Below are 20,899 nucleotides of genomic sequence, written 5' to 3' on the forward strand. Positions count from 1 at the left end.
TTCTAACTTGTTGGAATTGGCCATGTGGGAGAAGAAATATGTCGTACTCCCCTTGCAAACTACCACAGTAGGCTCTTAAATCCTCTGCCCTTCATGCTCTACCCCCCTTCAGCCTTGCCTCTCCTCTGACAAAGCGCATTTTTGGAACAGACAGTGCTATAGGTTAACTCATCCTCTGCTGATAGAAATTTATTCTTCCAGGAGACAGTTATGACTTTTAATGTTTCCATTTGTTACTGCTGCCTGTGGCTACAAAAAAAATCCACGACTTTTCAATACTTTCTTCAGATTGGTCAATTTTTTTTTTTTTTTTTTCCAAGTAGTAGTTCTTACTCAGCAAAATCCAGGTAAAACTACACATTAAGATTCCCATTTGCTTTTTTCTACTTTGCTTGTTATAAGTTTTCAGGGCAAATTCACTGCTTCCAAAACTCTGGACCACTGGAAATGACAGATCCTGCATCCTTATGCAACTGACCAAGGGTGGTGGGATTAGTCTGTTCTGCCTGCCTACTTACATTTATGAGCTCACCACTACGTTTTTTTCCCCATACATTGCCAGTGATACGTCCTGTTTATCTGGTCTATCAACAGCCTCTGGAAGAATGCTGCTTTATATACTGTTGTTATCTGATGCCACATAGACTTGTACTCTGACAGCAACTTTTATCTTTAATTCTACAATGATAACTTCAGGACAAATATCCATTTACAATAATTATCCTTTAAATACCTTGACTGAGAATCTTTTGCAGGAAGAGAATATAGGGTAGAAAAAATACTCATTCTCAGACAGATTTGGAGTACAACCATAAAAATTACACAAAACAATGAAGCCTCAAAAGTGCCCTTCACAGCCTCACTAAAAGGCAACAAATTATCTTCCTGGAAAGAACCAATTTAAATGTTTTCATAATTTCTTAAGTTTAACATTAGTCAATGGCACGAGAAGAATAACAGTTGCATACAGATTTACATTGTAAAATGCATATGTTCCATTTGTGAAGCCATCCTATAATGATATTCATTAGTAAAAATCAGCTACCACATTATTTTCTGTAACAGGAACAGTCAAAAAAATTCAGGAATAATTACATGTCTAGACCAGTGATTTATAGTAAGGCTGTCACTGACTTTATTATTCACCTATGTCATAACAAATTACAGATTTTCTATAAAACCTTCAGTCTGTAAGAACAGCTGTCTGTAGAACAGTCAGACATAGCAAAAGAAAAAACCACACAATGCCAGGCAGGGGTCTACAGAGAGTGTCTCTACCTGGTTTTCCCCCATTTTGGATGCCAGCATCCACCACAGGAATTCTGCCTACCATGGTCTCCATGGTTCAGCAGCCTACATACCGCAATACTTGGTGTTCACAGGTAATGTAACGTGATAATGCAAGAGGCATGCCTCACTTACTGCTTGGTGGGCTAAGGGGCTAGGAGATGGCTGGAGTTTGACAATTTCAGTGAAACTTCTAGGATGGCCTCACTAGTTTCCCCAGAAAGAGCATATTAGCAAGTCTCAATGCTCATTAAAAGACACTTGATTTCTGGTTTCATTCAGTTCCTTCCTGACTTCACCAGCAGAAATATTTTGTCTCTTTAAAGAGCTACTGCTCTCACATGCAAAAGCATCAAGCTGCTGGAGGCCACCGGCACCCTGGCTTTAAACCTTATGTGCCAAAGTTTAGTTTCCAGGAGCAAAACAAAGCTGCCACCTTCCTTTCAGAGACTGAAGACACAATAGTCCTGAAAGATGACTCACTCCTTAAGCAGTAACCAAAAGTGAGGAAAGAATGGAATAAAAATAGTCACCAATACATTAGCAAGAAAGGAATTAGGGAAGATGAGAGCAAGAGTGAAAGATAAACAAGAGGCAAGCGCTGACAAAGAAGGGCTGAGAGGAATATGGCATGGATGAGTAAACAAAAAGGGAAGCTGACACAAGCACTAGTGACTAATACTAGTGGGGGGGAAGAGTGAGAGACTGCTGGAGAGCACAAAAGAAAATCCTGTCTTGGTGGGCAAAAGTGAATAACATTCCTAAACCTGGCAGAGTTGTGCAGAGAGAAGCTATAATCTGAATATTTATTCGAGACAAATGGCAATGTCTGGGATGTGCTTTGACTTGAAAGAAGTTAGAAGCATGAGCTGTAATGGATTAAGACTCAAACACAATAGTCTAGCGTTTGATCAGTTGTATTATGCACAGAAACCACACCAGTTATTAAAATCACTATGAAATTTGGATGAAGAATCATAGAATGGGTTGGGTTGGCAGTGACTCTTAAAGGCCATCTAGTCCAATCTCCCTGCAATGATCAGGGATATCTTCAACTCGATCAGGTTGGCCACAGCCTCATTCAATCTCACCTTGAATGCTTCCAGGGATGGGGCATCTACCACATCTCTGGGCAACTTGTTCCAGTGCTTCACCACCATCTTCACAAAAAATTTCCACCTTGTATCTAGTCTGAAGAAGCTACAAGACATTTTACTTTGACAAACAAAAGAGCCAATCTTTTTAGTTATGTACCTCTATGGTTTGCATCTTCCCAGCTTTATTAGAGCTACAACATACAGAAATAAACATGTGCCTACTATAGATAAGGAAAAGACACAGAATATACAGACACAAAGACACACACTGCAGTTCTTGCACAATAAGCTGTAAGATGAGAACTGTATCCTTACCCCAGCCACTAAATGTCCTGCTTGCTTTTTGACTCTCACTACTTAGCTATTAAGAGCTTCAGACCATGCAAGCTGTTCAAAAACAAAACAATTTTCTAAACATATTTCATCCCTTTATTCCAAAACTGTAAGGCTTTGACAGATATGTATTAAACTAATAAGCAAAGAAAACATCATTTCTAGCAAACAATAAAAAACCAAATTAGGTACAATACCCAATGCATATGCTTTCCCTCTCCTAGTGTTGCAATGATGAAATCAAACATCTAACCTTACAGCACAGAAAAATCTTTCACAGTCTGTTTATAGAAATCTGTAAAAAGTATCTTCTCTCTCATCTTCTGTCTAGACTAGACAGAATTCATTGGAGAATGTGTTGGCCCATGTATTCTGACAAATGTACTTAAGAAAATCTAGCTGACACAAGACATGAAGTCTTTCAAGAAAGAAAAAAGCCCATGTTCCAATTTAATTAATGCAAGACATGCTTAAGGATAATATAGACAAGACAGCAAAATCTCAAATATGTCAAAATATATCAACTAATACCTAGTGATGATTTTATTTCAGTTCAGAAAAGGCCTCAAATCTCAGCTTCTCAGAGAGAAAAAACATTAAATAGCATAAATATTTTAAAACATTTTTGCAAATTGAAACATGCAGAACATGATGCTTTTAAACATTTTATTGGCCTTTATTTGAATAGTCTTCATAACTAACAGCTCTACTTGCTATGATTAATGCAGCCAATCCAAACATGTCAAAAGTATTTATGTTAAACCATATTATCATATATGCTATATGCTAGGCATATAAATTATACCAGAAAAAAAGTCTGAAATTTCTCACAGTAATCATGAGATTCATTTATGATCACACATTGCTTGAACAGTCCACTAAATGAACTGGCATTGCTTCTATTTCCTGATGCAACGGGCTAACCTTCATGAACAGAATATGAACCTCTCTTATTCATGTATTTGCATAACTGGAAATTACTTTTCATAAGGGTCACAAACACTTCATGTGAATTACCTTACAAAGTTTTCCTGCATATTTGATGTTACAAATAAGTACTAAAAAGAACACTTTGCTTTACTGGCATGTAAATTATACCAATAAAAATCTATTTCTGGAAAAAAAACCAAAAAACCAACAGCTGAGTAATGGGGCTCTGCTGGCAAGAATAAAAGCTTCCCCCCTTTAGCCATATAATATGTGATCAGTACTTTAATTCAAGCATTCTATAAATACATGTAAAATAAATGTACATACACCCTCCATACAGATGTATTTAAATGTTTCACAAATTAATTTAACCATAACATCTTACTTTCTGGCCAACAGCACATTAAAATTCCATTTTTCTATTTAAATGTGCTGCTTCTGATAAAAGGAAGGAAAGGAAATATTGTGGAAATACCAGAATCAGAGCTGCTTAATCTCTGATCATTCTGCAACCTAGAGGACACCGTGTTTTTCCACAACATACTGAAGCCAACTAACTCCTCATACAAGGGCAGGACAATGTACAAAACCATAACCAGGATCACTGCTTAACACAACAGGATTTACTCAAATGAGGACAGCTAAGCAAGTAAAGGAGTATTTCCATGAATCTAAGCTGTAAGTGTTCCTTTGGAAAGTTTTTCAAAAATAGTTACTCCAAATCTTTCTCAATTACATCTCCTTTCAAAAGTCCATGGTTTATAGACTTAGAACTTGATCAAACATATTTTTCCTCAAAAACCTTGAATTGTCTGTCAATAAATGTACAAAAGAAAATACTAATTAGAAATCCTTTCCATAGATTGGCTGCCTAAAACTTCAAAAGGACAGAAGACCAAAGAGAAAAAAAAATTAAAGAAAGGAAGAATCATTGGAGCCATTTTGGGGAAATAGAAAAAGAAAGTCGTGCAGAAATGGGGTAAGATAGATTTATTGCTTATCAAGTTCATATATACTTTTCCCAAAGCAGCTAGAATAGAATAGTCAGAACTGACATCCAAAAAAACCAAGAACAACAGGACAGAGACATTTTACTCATGAGAAATGAATCAATGAGTATCAGATTTGCACATTTCAGACACCTCGGGAGGGAAGAAAAAACACATATTTCATGACTGCAATCAACAACTATAACATTGTAGTCAAACCTATCCTAAGGTGTACTAAGTCAAAAAAATCATTACTTGTTCTGTATTTCATCTTTAACATAGACCATAAAGATTGTTTGGTGTACTGATACGAAAAATGTCCTACTTCCAGCTGAAACACAGACATGATATCATCAGAGAAAATTAAACTCAAGCTGCTTAGACACTAGCAAACTAGAATTCAACCACCTTTATTTTTTCAGATGCTATGAAACAAGCAAGATTTGAGTAATATTTGAAGTACTGGGTTTGGAAGAAAAACAAATGAAGGGACGATATTTAGGTAGGTAGAGAAGATGAGGGCAAGACATTACAATAGCTATATAAATTTTAAGAATAATTCTTCCTCATATACTGTAAAACAACAAAAAATTTACTTTGAAAAAGGGAGGTTTGGCTCTACTCCTTGTTTAGTTCATCAGCGCCTTGTCCAGCCAAACAGTCAGATCAGAATATAAGTAACTAAAGAAAGTGACTGCTAGTACTGATAACATGTGAACTAATCATCATAACATCATCAAAAAGGGGTTACTAAGCATCAGACAGAATAGTGAGAACGTCTTATTTCCTTCAGATGATACCTCAGACAGCATTTTGTTGAATAGGGGGTTTAATTTCACCTTCTTGTTGCAATGAAATCTTTCTTGCTGAAGTAAATTGTAATAGTTATAACTGGTGAAGGACATGAGAGGGGGAAGGGAAGCCTGGGACATGTCAACTGGCTGTCAGAGAGGCTGCTAGAAAAAATAAGTGAGCTGCTGATAGATAAAGAGGAAAGAGGAGGGGGAGAAGAAAGGCTGCTGTGGGAAAAAATGTTATTAACTGTCATCAAATTTGCCTGCTTAACTTCTCAAACCCTTAGACAGGCAAAAAAATCTATCAATATTTAAACATGATTTTCATGTTCTTTTACCACTGCAGTTTCAGTGAGCCCACTAAAATCTATTTCTTGAGTAATTCTGTACAGATTATACAAAAGAGCACACTATGCTCGAAAGGAAAGGCTATCTCAAATTTCTTGCTCAGAAAGGCACACAATAAATCAGGAATCATCTCTTGCAAGATATGATGCAAGCAGAGCTGTGGATCCCATGGACTGAGGGAAGAATGCAGACCACAGAGGAGAACAAAGTTGAAAGGGATAAAAGTGTCAATTATGTTGAAATCTGATACTTTGTAAAATAAACCAACTTCAGACAGACTGTTACTTAATCCCAGTTTTGGAATGGAATGCAAGCTTCACCCCTGCCCTGCAACACATGTACTACAGCACACGGTTACTTTACCCTAACACTTCTAAACGCACACAACAGCAGCAAACATAACTGACAACAGCAGGCCAGTCTCCTACCCACAAAACATTGCAAACCCAAGTACCAGACACTCTGTGAATAAGCTTCCAGGAGATCCAGTCGAGTCTTTGCACATGGCAGCAGAAAGAGGCAGCTTCTCTTTTGCTACACTCAATCTGATTCGCCAGTACTGTGTGATGGGCCAGAACACATACATGCGTTAAATTAGCAAGTCTTTAGATCCTGACATTCCTGCAAAATGAGTCAGACTTTTGAATAAAAGTCTTTAGAAGAAAAAAAAATGAAAGAAAAAAAAAGAATAGCTTTGAATTCATTTACTTAAAAAAAAGTCTCACTAGTAACTAGCAGGGCTTTGCTGAGATAAAGCCTTTACAGTGTTATAATCTTGTAACCAACAGAGGCTATTCAAAATGGGCAACACAGCTTAGAAAAGAAGTGAAAGAAACTTTTTATAAAGCCACAAAAGTTACAGCAGTAGAGACACATGGCACTCTTAATGAGCTTTTCAATACTCTTGCTGCTTATAAAACATGAAAAAACTGCAGCCATTTTCTCAGCAGAGAAAAATGCACTGCTCTTATTTAAGCTATATAAACAACTTCTCTTTAGAAACCAAATTGGCATGTTAGTTTTATAGAGTTTTGATAGGAAGGCTTAACATTAAAAATATTGTATGCCGTGATTTGATTGCTCCCTAGTTACACATTAATATCGCAAATGCCATAGAAAAGATGAGAAAAACAAAGCATTTCCATTTCCACCTTCCACTCCCTCCTCCCAAAGCCCCCTTCTAACAGTGAAAAGCAGAAAAAGTATTCATATATGCATATTCATACACACACACTCAATAAAATGTGCACTGTAGTTCTTCACTGTGATTTTCAAAGGTACCATACAACATTAGCTTCTATTGCACTCAATTAATGCCCACCTCAGGAAAAAAAAAAAAATATATCCAACCACTCTAAAATTCCTTAGTAAGAACAGTCTCTTATGGAATCAGTAGCTCAACACGGGGGAAAAACATTCCCATCTGGTTTATCTTTGGAATACATAGTATTCCTTAGATTTTGCAGACTCCTTACACACTCTCCAAGTCCTCGATCAGACCTTGGTATCCCTCACAGTATTACTGGAACAATTTCAGAATGATACATTATTTCTGTTAGAAGAGGGTAAATAACTTCACTTTTGTGGTCCAAGCAAAATACAAGTTACTACACTGGGGTTTTTCCCTCTTTAAGAAAGATATCCTCACCTGTTCAAAGTGTCCACAGACCGAAGAATTGCCAGAGCTCCCTTTTCCCTCTTTTACCACTTAATAAAAAAACTGACTGTTCTACTCTCCATAAATCCTGTGAAGCCTTAGAATTACAAGAAACCAAAGCAACTAAATTTTCCATGGTCCCTTTTATCTTCCTTCTAATCTTCCACAGATTCCAAAGGATACAAACATGGGGCTAAGATATGGGATGCAGAAAGCAAGGCTTCTCCTTCACAGTTTCTGGATACTTTCTCTTCTCAGTCCCCTACAGGTTAGTACTGTTGCTGCCACTCAATGTCCCTTGATCATAACACACTAATAAAGGAAAAAAGTAATATTCTCCCACAGTGGGCTAACTGCACATTTACCACAAAAAAAATTTCTCCTGGACTGTTCAATGGCTTTGACAGATGGAATGGGTAATTTTAAGGACCAGATGCAGCTCCTTAACCTTGGATATTTGTTGGAGTGTCATATTAGACTACGAAACATTGAACTGTTTCCCCAGTATGTAAAATACAAGCTATAGCATAAGCTTTCTATGAAGCTCTAAGAATTTGTTTTGCAGTCTAATCTTATTAGTCTTTTTTTAAAAAAAGGAAACAGAAAAATGCAACACCATCCAGTATTTAATATTTTTCCTATTTCTCTGCAAGAACTGTGTAATATTAAAATTATAACATAAAGGAATATTTATCAGTTCTTAAACAGATGTTTCATGTGTTTGCAGTAGCCTGTTCTAAAATTTATGTTCACATCACAAACATCTTTATAAAGCTTTAAGTGTAATTTTTTTTTTTTAAAATATCATGTACACTTACATAGCACTGTTGTTCATTTCATCTCCTCTTTGGTATACTGTCTGAACTGTATTACCTATTAGAAATAATGCAAAAACCAAATATTTAATGGAAATTATTTTAAGACTTACTTTTGCTCATTTCCTAAAAGGATTTTTTTTCTAAAAGAAGTATTTTGGCCACTGATTTACAGCTCAGTGAAGTACTTGTGTAGTTCTAGGGAAAAACTGCTGACCAATATAAAATACAGCAGAACTTCACAATTGTATTTTTACATTGAAAACAATCCACTGAAATTAAAGAAGGCAAGGAAGCACATTAGGCATTGTAAAACTAACTTGGGGACCTGGGAGAAAACTAAGCAACAAAATCTCAATGTAAAAGCAGCATTGATTTAGTTCTTTGGTTTCTTGCATTGTCTAGTTCCTACATCCTACAGAAAGCTCTGGGGGAAAGTTTTACCGAAAGGAAGAAACCAGCAATTTTACCAGAGAAGCACTGAGTCTCACTACTGGTTTACTGTCCTACCTTCCCTCTCTTAAAAATGGCTTTCGAATGCAATATTCAGTTAGGTAATCAGAAAGTTCACCAAATACCAACTGTATAACTGTGTCTCCGAAGAGAATTTTGTGATGCTTGATTTCTAAAAAATATCTTAGCTTTCTTCGGAGACCAAGTGCTTACCATAATAAAATTAATTTTTAAAAATTATGATTTTTTCCCTACACTATTAAGCATGAGTAAAATAACATTTAATCCCCCTCAAAAAGTAATGCTTTATTTTGTCTTTAGTCTTATGCTATAATGTAGAATGCAAGCTACATTACTTCTCATGTAAAGGTACTGCATCAACAACTGAACTATAAGCAGAAAAAAAAATCAAGTGCATCTAATTTCACTTAAGGATAAACATCTTAAAAGTTGAAATATTATGCTGATGGGTAAAGAGATTTGACTAGAATACCTCAAAATTTAAGTCCAAATTCTTGTTACAAGAGCTGCTATCCCAGCCAATGGAACTACATACACACCTCACAACTAAGAAAGCAACTCTTAGTTACTAAAGATCGTGCTTTTAGGACAATAGCAACTATTTCCAAGTGACTTTAGTAAATGAAAAGCAGCAATCCTTTTGTAATTGACTGCAGTTGCCAAGCAGTGAATTAATAGTGTTATTTTTAGTATTATAAGCTATGTTAATAGATACAGATACAGATATAGATATACAGACATCTCTTACAGATCCAGTAATTTTCAACTTTTACAGATATAAAAGGGAGTTTAGAATGTCAGTTTTCCAAACTGCACCTAGTACAAGGCAGGACAACATCATCTACTTGAGTTCAAATTGATCATCCTCTCCCTCTCGTACTACCTAGATCTTTATTCTCTCTGCTCAAGAGAAACTGCATGTCACACGCATTTATTTTGCGGTGTCCAAAGCAAGAGGATCTCTTGATGATCCACAGATTAATTAAAAATGCCTTGTAATTTTTCAAGTTTCCTAAGATAACTTGAAATGCCGTGCTTTTTTGAGGAAACAAGAATTTCAGAAGATATCAGATGAATGCATGACAACCATCTAACCAGCCTGCAGATTTAGGAATCCACATGTAGGCTGAGAAGATGCCTGCTCACACACACACACACACACAGAGCAGTTTGATGCTAAAGAAATTACTAGAGCAGCATTGATATAGTGCTCATTTGCCTACTGTTTTGGCAGCACCAAAGCTTGGTAAATACCTTAAATACAAGTGATAACAGCTACAGTGCCATTTAATTTACTCACTAAATTAGTTCCTAGCAGTCACTGTAGGAACTAAGCCTGTGTTAACATGGACACAGAACATTCCTACTGCCAGGGAGCAGTGATGGATTTGCCTCAGTGACTCAGATCTAAGATACAAAAGAGCTCAGAGATTTCATCATTAAATTCTGCAGTGACTATTCACAATTTTAGGTCAGATGCAAATACCACAAAAGGTACATTTATTGAAAAGAACTCATGTAAGCTAATATCTTGATTCCTGGTTTTGGCTTCCAGGAAAGATCTGGGATGGTGTTATTACAGTTCATACTTGTTCTTGTTTATGTCTTGGGAGCATAGGTCAAAATAATTCTAAGATTCAGCTATGTCCCTACATCCAATTAACTTGGAAACATGAAGCAAAAGTTTAAAGAACACTACTCTGATACCAAAAATTATTATTATTTACTCTAATGTTTAGACTACCAGCTACTTCTTTATGTCACTGCTGTTCAATAAATTTTGGATTACAGTGAGATCTACATTTCTGTTCATCTATTGCCATAGACCCTTCTTTTTTACTACTCTGAGCACAAAGTGATAGGGAAGCCTACACAGATCTCTCAGCTGTTTCTCTGGAGATCTAACCTGATAGTGGCTGCTGATCTTACAAGTGTGAAGCAAGCCACAGCTGACTTAATAAGTCTATAAAAATATAAATAAATAAATGAATGAAAACATAAGCTCCCCATAGTCAATGCAGTAAAATAATTAAAGAATAAGTTAATCAGCTGTCCTGTGATTTTTGAGGGATCAGCCACTAGATGGCAGAAAAATGCAGTTTAATTTTCCCATCATGATGAAGAATCCACCCAACAGATTGCTTACATCTGATGTAACAGGTAATATTATCTGTCAAGCAATGTCAGATAAAGGATGACAGGAAGGCTGATTATCTTTCTTCCCTAGTGCACAAGCTACCTTGACTTCTTCTAACCTGCTGTAAAACTTTAAAAATACTTAAATGTTGGAAAACTCACATGTTAAAAGTTAAACCTCACACCTACTTTCATTATTCTAGAAAGGACACCTCTAAAGGAGTTGGGTCAATTTTGTTAAAGATGTTCTATTATCAGAATATCACTCCATTTAATATTAAAATGATAGAATATATGGAGAACTTGCAAGATTCAGATATATAATGGCTGCTTTTCCACTCAAGAATGATGTGAACAATAGTGGGTAGTGAGGAGACTGAAGCAAAGGCTATACAAAATAGTCCAGGGAGTTTGGAAATAAGAGAAGGAAGATTCTGAGTTTTCACAGAAAACCCTATTTCTACAGTTTTATAGACTGCTTTAACATTATTTTAACAACAAAATGGCAGGGTTTGTTTTAATGAAATTACATGCACATCTTGAAACTTCATACATTTGTATTAACGTTACTTTTGCGGGAAAAATTGTACTCTCATAGTTTCAGCATTTTTAAAAAAAGCTTATAGTACTCAGTACATCAGTTTGGTGTCACTGCTGCAGGCTTTTTCTATGTGTATATTTCCTTACTTTGCATGTATTTATTATTTCTGTAATCTTTTGTTCTCCTTTAATGGTCATCATTCTTTAATATTCTTACTGGATACTTCAATGACTACAATAAGAAAGGAGAGTGGACAGCCTCATTTTTTCTACATTTCAACTTTTTTCTATTCTCTATTCCTACCTTTTGGGAGACAAAAAAAATGCCCAAGGCCAGAAAAAAACTGTAGTTCAAAACAAAATACTTCACAAAATGAGAAATTGTATCACTATAATCATTGTAGTAACGAAGAGAAAACCTACAAAACCCAAACTGTTTTACAGCAATTCACTCAGTTCCCTCATGCATGCCCTCTTACACGTACTGTATTAGCAGAGGGACCTAAACAAACATTACTTTTAAACCAACCTATTTCACATTTGTCTAGTAAGATTAGGATTATCTTTTTTACAGATAGAACCTCCTTTTACAAAAAACCCTCAGCTAAACATTACCATAGTTAACCTTAGGTTACTGTTCTTAGTCCAGCTCAAGATTCTAGCTCAAGTGAAATCAAAGGGGTTTTTGCTGAGATCCGACAATGTACTTTTTCAGATGACACTACTACAGCAACACAGTCTCGGACTGCAAGGCTTGGGTAGGAGAGCAAGCTGTCTTTACTGAACCCGAACTTAAGCCTAACATTGTGGAAAGTAAGCAAGAAAGAGAACATAATGACAAGCCTTTCATCCTACACCCTCCCACCTAAATTAATGTTAAAAACCCCACAAAAGCAGAAAAGATCAAGGAAGAAGCAAATTGTGTTTAGTCTTAAGTAAAAAAAAAAATTACATAAAAAAATACTGAGAATTTTCAAAGCTTCATTTGAAGTTACAGATTTGTTGTGCAGCAAATCAGCCACCGAATTGGGAAGAAACGTGTAAAAGCAGAACATCTGATACAGACTGAATAAATCTGAGAGTATAAAGCTGAAATTTCTTTAGAACTCCTCTTGAACATTGTTTAAAGAGAAACACTTTTACCACTAGTGTCCCAAGAGGAGTTTGCTGTAGAATTATACAGTTGCATATTACGTTATAATTCACACAGTGAATAAAGCTTAAAAACGCAAAAATTTCTGTGTGTGTTTTGTGGTGAAATTTCCTGGTTAGTGTGACTGACAGGTTACTGCTTGGTACTTAAATATTACGTGAAAACATGTTTACTAAGAATGCCAGGTAAGTTACTTACTGAAGTAAAAGCCAGAAGTTCCTCTTCAGTTAATTTGTGTATTGGATTGTTCTTTTGGAAGTCTATACTGTAAAGAGAAAAAAAAATAAAACAATGCTGATTTCATCATTAGAATTACATTATTCAGAACACATTTTTCAAACTTGCAGAAATCTTCTGGAAATGAAAAATGGGAGTATGGTATGTGCAGAAAATGACCTAGACCTAGAAACAGTCACAGAAATAAAGAACTGTTTAGGGGACCAAGTATTTTATAAGAACCTTTGCAATACCATCCTCAAGTGAAATGTCTTACTTGGTTTAAGCTTATGGGAATAACAATTTCACAAATCCTAAAAAGTTTTAAATCCATTGTTTGTTTTTACAGAGATCTGTTTCGAGTTTAAATCCTATAACTAATTGAATGCAGATTCTGCAAAGCAAAAAACTACTAATGCTCAAGAAGTGCTGAAGGGTAATCTCAGACAAACACCCTCTTTCTAGTCACTCAAGACATATGATCACATTAGTCCATCTCTCACTGACCAGCATTACCATGACCTTGAAGTATTCACAGGGGGAAAACCAGAAGAATACGCAGAGGTGAGAATTAAAATTATTTTATTCAGAGTTGGATATGCTTACAGAGATGATAAAGAAATATGGCTTACAACTCTGTGTGGATGCATGTTCTCCTTAGACAACAGCTCCCCAACACTTTCAAACATACTACAAAGAGACAGCACCAAATTGCACAAAAACCAAGAAAAGCTGTAATTCAAGCTCCCTGTTAAAACCAAAGATACCAAGTGAAAATATATCCTAAACTGTACCACAGATGATGGATCATCACCAAACCCATATAATGGCTGTATACATAAGCCCAAATTTATCACACTAAATTCTGCAGCAGGCTTCATATTCTAGGCTAAAATTGCAAAGATACTTACTGTGGTAATAGGTTACAGACTGAAATTACGCTCTCTACATTACGTAACTTACTTTGGAGACAAGACTTTGCCTCGTTATTCACGCATGATTTCTTCTACTTGAATGCACACAGACTACTCACAACAATTTCTAGAAGAAGACTTGAGAGTCTTCCAACTCTTCTTCCTGCACTACAAACCTCTAACTTCAGACAGATGGTTACGTAGTCTGTTCCCATGATGGAGGTTCCATACACACTTCACACCATTTATGCTGATATTTCAGCAAGCTATATGAGTATGGCCATAAGGACATAAAGAAAAGTTTATTAACTATTGCTTCAATACATTTTCCCTCACCTCCCCACATTAAAAAAAAAACCCCAAACCGCTATGCTGTTGGTGTTTTCAAAGGTTTAGACAACATGGCTAGGAAAGACATTCTTTATATATATATATATGTATCACTGTTTCTTCCCTTCCTTGTGAACATTTTCATGCAAACAGGAAAGTAATAAAGGATTTCACTGCTTCAGTTACTTTTTTCCATATCTAATGTCAGCTGCTAGCAGAAAGACTTCTAGTTGGCTTGATGTAGTCAAGGCAAGTCACTAAACACTGGTCACTAATACAAATGTGACTTCAGGTAAACAATAGCAATGGGGGGAGGGAGACAACCAAAAACAAAGAGGAAAAAAAGGCAGCAAGAAAAGTTCTAGTATTGTATCAACTCAACAGCAGTCAGGCAACTAGAATGCTAAATGACATGACCACGGCTTTTGAAAAGCACAGGTTAACCAAGGCACAGTTAAATTTTGACAAAAGTGGAACTTATTTTTCATCATCCTAAAAATACATTGATTCAAGCAGAAAGGATTAATCCTCTTCTTACTCTAGATCAATTTTTGTCACAGCTTTTTGAAGCACATAGATGCAGCTCTTCCAGATCAAAACAGTGCTAAAATAGATCTCTGATTTCCATTTCTGCCACATCCATTTACAAAGCTTGAAGACAAATAAGTACAGAAATGTAAGTCTTGAAAGACAGGAGAACAAGTAAATTGTTTTAATTATTTTCCATACTGAATCAAATCAAATTTAAAGCTATAATTTGAATCTGAATCTAGAATCGAGTTATACCCTGGTTTTAAGCATTTCTAATGACAGTGTTAGTTCTTGTCAGACTACTTTATGGAAATTTCATTTCTATGACCTGTATCTGTTCTGGTTTCAAGGACAGATTAACTGGTTCATCCCAGAGAATTTCAGGAGCTGAAATCTGAGAGGAATTCAGGATCTACTGTGTAAGACCTATGATGAGGGATCTTTTCATAACAATATGAAGAGAAGTCACTAATCATCACATCATTCAGTTTTGTGATGTATTTTCTGTCCACTCTTGAATCTTGTCTTAAGAAGTTTATTGAAACAAAAGAGGGAAAGAAAACAATGAGAAACAGACATTCTTTAGACAGATAAAACAGAACCTTGGAGTAAGATGTACTGTGCGCCAGAAAAAAGTATTGTCTAGTAAATCAGCAGAAGTTAGTTGTCAATAGATTACAATCAATTCTTAAATCTGATTAATCAGGTCTACCTTGACAGCTTAATAGATAAAGTATCCAGCTTAACTAACGAGTTGTATACTTTGGGACTCAGTGAGCCATATTTGAAACAGTACAATTAGTGGCAAAACAAAGTATCGCTTTTTGGATTATGACTACCTACTTCTGTTTCAAGAACTGATTTTGAAAGCTGAAAATTGTTAAAGAACATCACTAAAGCTATTAAAAATAAAACAGCTTACAGGAATTCTACAGCTAACTTATTAATTATGAAATGAAACATTTACCCTCCAGAACTGCAGTCCTCATGCATGAAAGAAAACTACAAAATCTGCTATAGCCAAGGCTTGAGAAGAACGTTTAGCTTAAAAGCCAATGATAAATTTAACATGTCTATGCTTCCCACAAACTGACATACCAATAGGTGGTATGGACACCAAGGGTACAGCCAACAATCCAAGCCTAAACTCTACTCGGTTACAAGAAGAATAATTCTCAAAGCTGGCATCCTACTACATCATCCTTTCTGCAGTGGCTGGATATCAAATCTTGTCTCTGTCGCTGACCAAGACAGCTTCAGATGATTAATGTTATCCCACCCACTGAATGGCATTTGCCATTCCTATAGGGAGGCAACACTGAATTTTGTTTAGTCAGTTGTCCTTAGTTTTGTCTTGCCTTGAATCCTGCCAAACTCAAATATACACACAACTGGCAGCCAATATGGTTCCTAGCCACTGTTCAGAACATGACAGTGGTGGTTTCAAAGTCAAACACTGTGATCAAGAAACCTACTGTGCAGCCAGCCAATGTAGAACTCAAACTGCACCCTTAAAAAAAAAAAAAGAAAAGAAAAAAGAGCAAAAGGCAATTTAAAATTTCCTTCAGAATGGAGGGAACAGGAAGGATTATATAATCTGAACCTAAGACTACGCTGTGTTAAGAAATGAAGTCCTCACGAAAATGGTCCTCAGGAAGGGAAAAGCTTTGCTTTGCTTGAGGCAGTGTGTGAAAGACTAAAAGTGAGTGAGCTAAGAATTTATGTCAACCCATTGTTCGCTATATGGTCCTCAAACTGGATCAAATAGATTCCATCATTTTGCAACTCACAGACCAGAAAAGCACTTTGAGAGTGAGTGATGATGAACACTGCATCAAACTCACCAACTGACTATACTATACTTCCACATACCATACCTTCTGATCCTTAGATTTCAAGCTGATTTTTGTTCTTCTACGCTATTTCCAAAACCCATGTAGCAAATAATTTCTAAAAGCTGGGGGGAAAAAAAATGAGGTGCAAAACCACAAGGACTTCATACTATAGCTTTTAGCTACCAACGGACAAGTATTCCCATGTCACTGAATAGCAGAGCAGTGTATTGCCTGATGGTTGATCCCCACAGACAGCTGGCAATTGCAGATTCTGAAGTATGCTTCCAAAATTTACCAAAGTGCTATCACTGCATGATAGCTTATGCCAGCTGACACTTGAAATGTAATTAACCTGAAGCACAAGGAGTATAAAGCTTTTTAAAGATAAAACAACAACACAGCTATTAAAGAAATATTGCTGAAATTTTGAACTGGACACTAATGTTCACTCTGAAATAACTGAAATGCTATCTGTGTATAATGCAAATCTTTTAGCCTTTTAGCCAGACTATATAATAAAGAAGGAAAAAAGTCCCATCAACTCACCATTTCATTATTTCATTGTCACAGTGATTCATACAGTTGCTTGTTTGGGGTTTTTTTAAAGTAACCATAAGCTAACTCACCATATTCCAAGGATTACAGCAAGCTCTTCTGCGCACAAATCAGGTACCTGGTACTGATCAGCATCTGCTAATTTTATCTCATTAAGCACTGTGTCATCATTTAAATCATAATTCTGTGGGAAGAGAAAAAGAATATTTTAAAGTAGATAGAATTAAGCCTTCAATATAGGAAAAAATATAGAGTTCTTCAGAAAAGGATAATACTACCATTACAGAAACTCACCATGGAAAGCAATTTACCGTTATGACAGAATAACTAACTAATGAAGACAGTACAAGGAATTATCACCCAAAACACTTTTGCTACAAATATAGTTTCTTGTGCATGAGGAACAGCATTCAGAGCAACTTTAAGGCTACCTAATATCAACTTCCTATTTAAATAAGGGCTGAAGGCAGCTTCCCTTTTCAAATTGTTGCTCATAGAATTATGAACCATTTCATCCTCTCTTACACACATACAGACAACTGAAACAGATTAGTGTTATGGTCACTAATGCAGTGCTCAGGCTAGGCACCTTAGACCTCTGGGAATTTATGGATTTCTGTTTAAGTAGCAGCAAAACCCAACCATGTAAAGTATGACTTCTGGCAGTAAAGGTAAATTCCTTACAGGGACTTTTTTTTTTTTTGGTAAAAGGAGCTTGGTAAATTGAAAAAAACCCCAAAAAAACGCAGACTGGAAAGACTTCACTGAGCCAGCACATTCTGAAAACGTTTGTTCCCAGACAACTACTTGTGATTTTCCATAAAATTTCCTCTGGAACATGCTTTTTATTTAAAGAGTCCATTTTTAAAAAAAATTTTTTAAGTTTTTTTTTATTTAAAGAGCTCACTTTTAACTTGAAGATGAAAATAATATAATCTATGGCTGAGACATGTAAATTACTATGTGCATAGAATTTTTGTTTGTTTGAAAACAACAAAAGATTTCCTTGGCTGTAAGCAAAGCTGTAATACTACTTCTTCCCTTGAAAAACAAACCCAAACCAAAACAATTGGTCCTGAAACCAATTATCATACTACTGGTTCTTAGTTACCAGTAGTAGTATTTACAATCTATTAAAAACAGATAATGGTTTTATATTAACAGTTTTTCAAATTTCCTATTAATTTCCCTTCAATGTCCCAGTAGTAGCTGTTTCTCATTCATATCTTCCGTTGGCAAGGTCAAAATGAAGGTCCACAGAAGAACAAAGAGCAAACAGGAATGCTTTGAAGTGGGTTATCTGCATTCATCACCAGTATTTTATCACTACATAAATGAAAGGAAACTGATTTGACAGAGAATGTGAAGAAAACAAGCTTTTTTTATTTGAAGTGGATAAAGAATATATTCACAGTTTTAAAGTCAAACTCAATACCATAATTTTCTTCTCTTCCTACATTAGACTATGCAAAGATTATCTACCACTTCAGTGGAAAATTATTTTAGAACTAGTATAATGATACTTCATTATGTGTAACATAAATTACAAGTTAATTAATATGGCAATTAGTTAAAATTTCCACCTTCAGGCCTACATAATTTTTAAAATCTAACTTGTATAAATAGTACTAATTACTTTAGCTTCACTGTGAATATTGATCAACTGAACTGTACTGCAACCATACGCCAGAGCTTTAAAGCATGACTTCCATTCCTAGATATAAAAAGAACTTCCACATTCCCCCAAAATATAAAAACAGCTCTGAATTTTTAAAAACTAATCAAACTATTTAAACATATCACTTCATATCAAGGGTCTTTATGCATGACCTCAAGCCTGAGGCTTTCCTTTCATAGAAACTGACCTGGGAGCAACGTTTTGAATTTACAGCCTTAAATACTTATTTTGAAATGTGAATAGTTTTGCCTCTAGCGCCACCTGAGATAACATAATTGCTCAGCACCAGAGGGAAAGATGAAGCCCTTGACCAGAAACCAGCACAGCTACCAATCCAACTGTCAGACACATTATTATTTTGATTCTATTTTAATTGAATTAAATTACTCTCTGCTTAATTGCAAAATAACTTGTTCAGTCTTCCTACTGAACAAGACTAAGGGGAAAACTCTAATATCATAGAAGTAAGCACCCCAAAACAGGAGATGAACATTAGGCGGGAGCAGTCTCAACTTGGCCTTTATCCAAACTGTCAGAATTTATAATTTTCTTAGGAAATTTTCTGCTCATCCAGGATAAATCCTATCTTGAGACAAATGGAGCATTTTCCTTTATCTGCAAATGGCAAATGTAAAATAACAACTCAGGAGAGAACTGGAAGAGAAATTCCCTATTACAATTTAGCTTTCCATATGCATATGTTAATTCTGTGGAGATTCTCAGCACCTCTTGAAGACTTAACTTCTATGTATTTGCCATGGATAGTCTTTTAAAAGTATACAAGATACAACAAGTATCCTCCCTAAACTTAGACAGGGATGCAGGGATGTCACTGGTAGTTTTTGGCAGAAGAAAAATAGCATTAACTCCAATTTTAGCTAAAATAACTTCAAGATACACTCAAAGCCAACAAATTTGAAACCAGACCTGGCAAAAGAATCACTAGGATTCACTGCTGAAGTTAATTACATTGCACTGACAAACTACATTACTAAGTTGTATTTTGATACCACATTATCAATAAAAACATGCTTGGAAAAGAGAAAAAAACCAAAACCCTTTAACTTGTAATTCAATGCACACACAAATTGAAGAATATACTTAGTCAAACCTGGTCTAATACCTGTAGCAGAACACTCACACAAATTAATAAAATGTCTGAACTTGAAATACCTCCGGTTTTCCTCAAAGCAGCACATGGTTTTACTACAAGATTTTCTAAAATTTGACATAGAGAAGATGCAGAAATAAGAAGTACTGATTTTTTAAATTTTTTTTTTTTTTGAGAAGTAGACTGTGGGGACAGAAAGCCTCACTTTCTTTAATGAGGAGCCTGAGTAACTTACTACAGAATTACATGACACAGGCACTCAGATTTGCACAAAACACAACTCCTTCCCTGTAGCCAAAACCTCTTGTTTCTAGCATCACCTTTCTACTTTTCCAAAAGCATAGATATGTTTACTTTCTCTAGCACTATTTTCAAGCTACACTCAGTAAAATTTTAGTAGGACAGTATGGATCACATCAAGCCTGACTGCCTGATTTTTAAAGGTTTTAATTACCCTTATTTCTTTCTAAATTCTCTGCTAAACTTACATGAGAAGCTCTGTGTCTGTTCACTGAAAGCACATATGAGTAGTATTTGATTAGCAAGGATAAAATATTTAATTCTGAGTTATACCTACAGCCTAAGCCAGTGTAGCCATTTTTATTGAAATGATGAAATAATTTTATTCCAAACTAAAGTCCTTATCAGAAATAGACTAGAAAGGCAAATGCTTCAGAAAGTTGTGAATAACTGGGAAAAAACACTCATACAATATCCCAGTTAGGAACTCTGAGAACAGTGCATGCCATCATTTAGTTCTAAATAAGTTGTAACTGAAGACTATAACTAACTGTGACATTCACCAGGCAGCCTCCCTGAGCTCTCACTATCCTATAAGGGTTGGTGTATGTAGTGCTATCACAAGCCTAAGTCGTGACACGTGTAGTCCATCTCATTTCATCAAATCAAATGCAACACCAAGGACATGCTAACAGGCAGACAAAAAAAAAAATCTAGATTAGTCTAGATTTTTTTTTATTAAAGATATTTATGCATTCAATTTAGAAATAGAGAAGTAGTGACAATTTTTTTGCTTAAGATCCCTGCTTGACCAGGAAGTCTATCAAGGCACAACATTTTTTAATAAAGGCTTTCCTACTTTATGATCGAAAGTTTATACTTCATGCCTCAATTTATCTCTGGCTTCTTTAGCAAGTTCAAATAACTTTATATCTC

The 20,899-nt window shown here is 35.6% G+C and overlaps 1 protein-coding gene across 1 annotated transcript in view; it reads right to left on the reverse strand.

Moving 5' to 3' along the window:
• TTC27 (tetratricopeptide repeat domain 27) overlaps positions 1-20,899 on the reverse strand; it is a 120,528-nt gene that overhangs the window by 65,992 nt on the left and 33,637 nt on the right. Inside the window, exons 8-9 of the mRNA XM_048298599.1 lie at positions 17,006-17,118; positions 12,752-12,818 (exon numbers count right to left, since the gene is read on the reverse strand). Of these exons, the coding sequence (XP_048154556.1) occupies positions 12,752-12,818; positions 17,006-17,118 (180 nt within the window). The remainder of the gene's footprint in view (positions 1-12,751; positions 12,819-17,005; positions 17,119-20,899) is intronic.

The sequence above is a fragment of the Corvus hawaiiensis genome, chromosome 3 (assembly GCF_020740725.1).
Source record: "Corvus hawaiiensis isolate bCorHaw1 chromosome 3, bCorHaw1.pri.cur, whole genome shotgun sequence".
NCBI lineage: Eukaryota > Metazoa > Chordata > Aves > Passeriformes > Corvidae > Corvus > Corvus hawaiiensis.